We start from the raw sequence: 6,983 nt of genomic DNA, 5'->3' as shown, positions 1-6,983 counted from the left end.
TTTGATTTAACAATCACTTCTTTTTATTAAGTAAATATTTATTTATTGTAAGTAAATATTTAGTTGGCAGTATTCAAATAAATATTTATTTAAATTTAAGCTATTTTTTCTCAATGTAGATACAATCATTTTTGTATCTACATTGTACACAATTATGTGTTTAAAGAAAGGGGCATATCAAGACAAAATATATGTATGTACACTTTTCCAAATATTAAAACTTCAAAATACGCAGGGTACAAGACTTTTTGCGATGAATTGAAAGGTCTCCCTTTATATTTCATAAAAAAGCTAAATAGTGGAACCGCTGTAATTTTTGACAGCGTGCATTGTATATATTATATATTTTACTCGTAAAAACCAAGCAGAAATGTCAAAGTTAAAAGATAAAAAAAAATTCCTGATTTTCCCGACAATAAGGTAATATCTCACAAGTAATTTTTTATAAGAACTAAGAAAATAGACGAGCCTCAGGCTACCGATAGAAGCGCATTCGCAGGAGATCTACTGCAACTGTATCTTCCGCCCTTACGGTCACCCTTCATGCTACAATAATGAAAATCCCCTTGTACTTTTGTGAGAATGTAATTTATGAGCCATTTGTATCCGAAGTATGTGCGTCCGCTCTTGCAGCTGCAGCAATGACGTCTCTATCTTTTAGTCGCGACTTTTCATTTCAGCTTTGCACGAACAAAATTCAATCTCTTCTCTCTCTCCCCCCCCCCTCCTCTCTCTCGCTGTCTATCCTCTCATACCTTTTGGGTGGAGACCGCGATGATGATGGTGACGTAAAAGGATACGGTGCCAGGATACGCACCCTCATGCAGACAAGTAGGAGGACGAGCAGAGGAGGAATGCGTACATCCATCGGTGACGGTGGTGGTGGATACGTGGCGCCCACCAGAGAGAGCCGATCCGCTCTCGCTCTTTTGCGGGCTCCACGAAGAACGGGGGGATAGGAGAGAGTAGAGAGTGGGAAAGAGGCGAGGGGGATGAGAGAGTGCTGGAGAGAGAAAGAGAGAGAGAAAGAGAGAGCGAGCCCGCGGTATAAATGTAGCCCGCGCGAGTACCACCAATCATTCGCCCTCTGACCTCGAAACTCTCAGAGCTCCTTCTGATCTCTTCTGGCTGTTTCTGACGGTACCAAAACGTACCCCCTGCTACTAACCACCACACGACGAGAATCATCCCCACTACACGGTACTGATCGGCGATATTCGTTATTCGTAACGAGATCCACGACTTGTGAAGAAGAGGAAGAGAAGACCAGAAGCGGGCCCCCGAAGACAGACGGGACCGGACCAGTGCTACCGTGATTACACAGCTAAAGACAACAAAGGGAAAGTTTCCTTCATCAGCAAGATGACGGTCGTGAGTATCGCTCATGAATAATTAAAGTCATCGATTAATGTATACTCTACGAGTTGAGCGCGTTTTCTTTCTCTCCGTCTTTCCCTCTTTTTCTTTTTTCAATCGCGTTTCATGTCTCATTTTTTTCTCTGTAAGGATGGAAATTTGTAGAGACACAAAGACCGGCTCAGTCGGGTGTTTAAACGTAAACGATATCGATTTCTTTTTTTTTCCTCTTTTCTTGACAGCATAACGAAGCGAGGAAAAATTTATTCTCGTAATCGTGGCAATTTATTTTGACAATTGAAAGTAATTTTCGCGGATTAGAGAATAAAAAGTGAATGTTTCGCAGACGGGAGAAATTTTTCGGCGACGTAAAAAAGTGCGACGTTTCTTGTGTTCCCCATTTTTTTTACACGGTTTTCCGTTTTAAATTTAATAAATAAGATTACAGAGCAATTTGTTAAAACACTCGCGATTTAGTAACGCCGGGTTGTAAAGGTATCGGTATTAAAAAGCTATAAAAAGCTTGGTGGAGAGAAGTTCGGGAAGCGGCTTGTTCATGGAAGATTACCTAGTCGTCGATCGCGTTGTGGACCAGACGCGGAATATACGGTGCTTGGGATGCGTTTTCGAGTTTTACTTTCGTATCCGTAGCGAGATAGCAATTGAAACCGAGGACGGAAAAGTACATCTCGTTCCGCTGATGCATCGTAATGTACATTCGCGTGAGATGTATGTGTTTTCGCAAAATTTCTGAATTAGTGTTATCGAGCCACACCACTCGGTCACCAATATATCGATGTCGTTCCAAATTATTTTCGCAGTAACAACAAGAGAAAGAGAGAAAGAAAGAAGGTATTTCCTCAATAAAAATTTAGACGCGAAATTTTCAAACTGATTTCTATTCCCGCGATGACGCACAAGGTTCGTGTTCCATCTACCTGTTCCACCTATTCATGTTCGCATCCACGAGGATGCGTTAAAAATGTGGAAATATTTCTTTCTCTCTCAACATTTAACAAACTGATATTTACAAATAATAAATTTTGTGGATGATGGAAGTACTGCAGAATCTCAGATTGAAATAAATCTATTCATTGCATTAATATATTCTTTGCTCGGATATTTCTTTGCGTCGCGTCTGTGATCGTCAGAGTTACATTAAAACGATTCTGTCACGGGGTTTAACACTTTTGCGAATTGAGTCATGTCAAAAGTAAAAAATTGACGTAAAAGGGATATTGATTGAGCCAGGCTTCTGACAATATGTGTTATCGCGTTCGCAGCAACAGTTTGTCGAATAGGCTACAAGTTTGACATATCATCGTCGTTGTAGCAATGTGTTCTATGGTATGCGAAATGTCATGTTTCACAGGCCATACTGTCGTGAACATGTTAAACTGAATAAAAAATGACGAATTATTTATTATAAAAATATTATATTGTATAGCTCGATGGAATGAAATTTTAAAAAATGACGAATTATTGCCCAATTAGAAATGTAATATATAGCACTTTAGAAAAAACATCACACTTAAAAATTTGTGATATAAAATACTATATGACAAATGTATTATTTATAATTAAAACGTTTGAGGCATCTTTGAAAAATATCATCTTAAAAATTTGTATCATATATACCAACTATTAAATTGTTAAGATTATATTAATTCATTACTAAAAATATTCAACGGAGTTGTAAATAAAATTAACTTTATATTTATATTTATATTATATTTATTATTGTCGAGAGTTAGTCACGCGTCACGCTTTCCAAGCATTTTGCAAGAGGAAATCTACTTTTATCATGAAAATCTCGTCCGCGTTTCTTGGTCACGTATCAGAACTCTAAGTTAGTTTTGCGAGTTGGATATACTGTATGTGTATTGTCAAGTAGAACTAACGAACCGCGTACACATATCAAAGGACAACTGTAACTGTTGCGGATGCTGGAGACATTACGTCTGGTCCTAGTAGTCGCCAGAGAATGCATAAAGTTTCTTTATTCGCTGCCAGTTAGACACATATGTATATGGTGAACAAAACGGCGATTTCGTGATTTTGTGATAAGTGTTTCCATTTAACGTAAAATTTCCGACGATACTCTCTTTACCAAGCCAAGTTTTTCTTCTAGGATAATAATTTCTTAAGCGCCTCCACGTTAATCTATTAATCGTAGAATGTCTCTATTGCGTGTGTTATTATCGGTACAAGTCAAACAGTAAACTAAATTAAAACGATAAAATGTCTAACGATGTAGACGCAATAAACAAAAATGGATCAGTTTTACGATTTGGCGTGAAGTAATAATACTTGACTCTATTTTAGCTGAGGCAGAAACAAAAAAACTCGAAAAGATTTTTTTCGAAAAACATTTTGACGATCCGGTTGACCGACATTTGAGAGAAAACAATTTTTCTGACCGAAGCGAGAGAACATTTCATTAAATATTATCCTTTCTTACCCCTCTTATTTCTGATATTACCGCATCATATGTATAAGATTTGATACTTCGTAGATAATTCGTATCTACGGGAATTGTCGAAGAACTCACGGGCAAACTTTATCGCGGTGGAGCGAAATAGGATAGAAAAAAGAGAGATATCTTGTGGTAAAATTAATGAATGAAGGATCGCGAGAAACGGGAATTTCCCGCCAGTACGAGACTTCGATCGCGCCGTGATGATAAAACGGGGAAAAATGAACCGATGGGGGGATGACTCGGTGATGATCGGTGACAATTCGTGAAAGAGCAGGAGGGAAGTACAAAGACGCTTTTTGTATGTTACCAGACGGAGAGACGCCACGACGTCCCACATCCGCAAGCTGGACCGTCTCGTTCTCCTCTCGCGTGCACCCTCTTCCTCTGTGGGGGGTTTCACACCCCGTTACACTATCCTACCTCATTTCCGATTTTAGTTCATTTCTTTTTCTTTTTCTCTCTTCTCTCTCTCTCTCTCTCTCTCTCTCTCTCTCTCTCTCTCTTTCTCTCTCTCTGCTCGATCGTATTTTTTTTCCACATCTTTTTCGTTATTCCCCGTCTCATGCTTGCTCGTTTTTCTCCTTCCTTGATAACGCCTACGCAAATGCGTATCGTTAACTCGCTAATAAAACCGCGATTGAATAAATTTGATTGTGTGATTACTTGGCTGAATTAAATTAGAGGATCGTTTATCAGCATCAAATCATTGGGAAAAAACTGCGATGATGTCGTTTTTTTTTCTTTTTTTTTAAGAGAATGCCGAATAATTGTAAAGTATTTATAAATCGTGGATGCAGTAATACGCTTTGTACTTACTATTTCCGCGTCTCTTTGCTCTCTGTCTCTTTTATACACATTAGGTGGCGTAAGATGTCAAATGAAAGCGTACTTTTATGCAAAAATTGAGAGTTCGAACAAAGAATTCCTTTCATCCTCTTCTTTTTTCACTTGCGCAAATGTCGTAGCAAATACGAAGGTGGATTCAAGATAGAGTTGATTGAGTTTTCGATATTTTATAGTGAATGTGCAGGACGTATATGATATCGAATAGTATCTTAAAAGTCAATGCTTTGACAATTTTAAATAAAATGGAGGTTGTTTGTGGCAAACTTTTTAAAATTTTGCATTAAAGTTCCTAGAGAAGCTAACTGTGCAATCTCTGCTTCTTTTGTCTTTCACATTCTTTGTTTTCAGCACAAAATTGTTTTTAAATTTCAAAGAGTTTCTAAAATCTTCGAGAGGTGGATTTATCCCAGGTAGCAAATTGTAGTCATTTTAACGTCAATAGTTAGTCATTTTGAATTGTTGACGTCATGTGATCTATTTAAGATGTAATGATATTATCTTTTTTACCAATTAATGACGTAATTTATTTATAACGTATTTACAACGTCATACTTATTGATAAAAGATTAATCGACGATATATTGGTTATTAGTGATCAATTAATAATATCATTATTTGTGCCGTTAATAATACGAAAATAATGTATTTTCGATGTTGGTTAATATGACGTTATGTGGCTGTGACAAATCCACGTCACTTTTATGATGATAGGACGTCAGATTCGTTAAGAATGACCAATTAATTACGTCAAGTAGATATCTCGCTATCTGGGATATTACGCGATAAATTTTAATCCGCGGTTTCTTCTTTCAACGATAATCGTTGCAAAATAATTTACGATACGTCACGCAAGTAAAGTCCGCACTTGTAAGCGCAATTATAAGTTACCAAGCGTACCAAAAAAAGAAAAAAAAAATACCAATATCGTTACTATTTACGCGAGCGCAAACGTCTGAGAAACGATTAAATTCACTTAAGAAAGGAAATGTTGTTTTCGAAAACGGAATAAGGGAGAAAAATTTATTTCTCTGGAGCTCTGCTAGAAACAAACCACCGTGACGACAGAAGATGAGCATAATGGCCTCGTAAATTACGTTGCAAAGCGAAACAATATTGGCTGAGATCGCATCGCGAAGAGAAAAATGTAATTGAACTTATGCGGCGCGGGAAACCTTCTTGACGTAACCCCCACGTTGAAACGTTGGCATTTAATACCGCGAGTAAGCCTGAAAACCGTACGAAATTGTATCAATTTCCACATACGTAACGTTTTGCCTTATAAATCCACTTTTGCGGAGCGCGTGTGACTCCACCATCATTAGCATGCACAAACAGTGAATAAGGTTCCCTCCGAAATAACGTATGTTCACCAATCTGTCTTGGTTATTGATATCGCCATAAAAAAATAATGAGAGGGTGAATATATCAAGCGCGTAAAAAACAACCCCCTGTATATATATATATATATCTATCCGATATTGAAGTCTACAGACGTTGGAAAAAAAAACTTCGATTATAGTATAAAAAATGTAGCCGTAAAAAAAATTAATTTTTTATGATTATATTTTTAGTTTCCATTTGTGGATGAAAAATCGTAAATTGATTATCAGCATATTCTGGGATGTCATTAAAGAAAAAAAAAAGATCAAGTTTTCTTAAGATTATATCATAATGAAAAATGTAAGTAAAATTTGGATTATAATTGACTATAATAATAAGTCTAAATATCAAAGAGAAATTTTTGTCTCTCTGTAGAATGTCAAATTTAAATGCGGATGCAAAATTTAAACGTGTCTAAATAAATCCTCTTAAAATCTCTAAATATGACGACAATATTTGGTCTATCTTAATGTCATATTTGATTATTTGTCGAATTATTCGTTTCCAAATAATATGCATTATTGTTTACAATTCATTTAAATCCTGCATGCAAATTGTTGTATATGTTACTGTTTACGGTGTACCTAATCAGACTGACTTTCGATGGTACTTAATTAAATGATAGCTTAATGAATTTGTATAGGGCCGAATTTATATTAAGCTTTTTCAAGTGCTGCTTATTTCGAAATTATCGTGTCATATTATTAATATGATGCGATGAGATGGACAACATAATAATGTTAATTATTAACCAATATCTTTTATATTTAGGTCGCTTCTCTTTGCGGTTTTACATGTTTGATTTTGTAACAATTTTTTAAGATACAAAAAGCGCGATAGGCGTAACAATTTATTACTTGGTACAATAACTAGGAAAATATATGAAGAAAAGATAAATTAATAGCAGAAGAAGGAATTTTAC

At 36.2% G+C, this 6,983-nt stretch overlaps 1 protein-coding gene across 1 annotated transcript in view; it reads left to right on the top strand.

The window, feature by feature from the left end:
* Positions 1–1,063: 1,063 nt before the first annotated feature.
* LOC108748438 overlaps positions 1,064–6,983 on the top strand; it is a 12,116-nt gene continuing 6,196 nt past the window's right edge. The window contains exon 1 of the mRNA XM_018486621.1: positions 1,064–1,371. Within this exon, the coding sequence (XP_018342123.1) occupies positions 1,363–1,371 (9 nt within the window). The 5' untranslated portion in view covers positions 1,064–1,362. The remainder of the gene's footprint in view (positions 1,372–6,983) is intronic.

Source organism: Trachymyrmex septentrionalis, unplaced genomic scaffold (assembly GCF_001594115.1).
Source record: "Trachymyrmex septentrionalis isolate Tsep2-gDNA-1 unplaced genomic scaffold, Tsep1.0 scaffold22, whole genome shotgun sequence".
Lineage (NCBI taxonomy): Eukaryota > Metazoa > Arthropoda > Insecta > Hymenoptera > Formicidae > Trachymyrmex > Trachymyrmex septentrionalis.
Note: the sequence above shows the minus strand (reverse complement) of the source record. Positions and strands in the feature narration are given on the sequence as shown.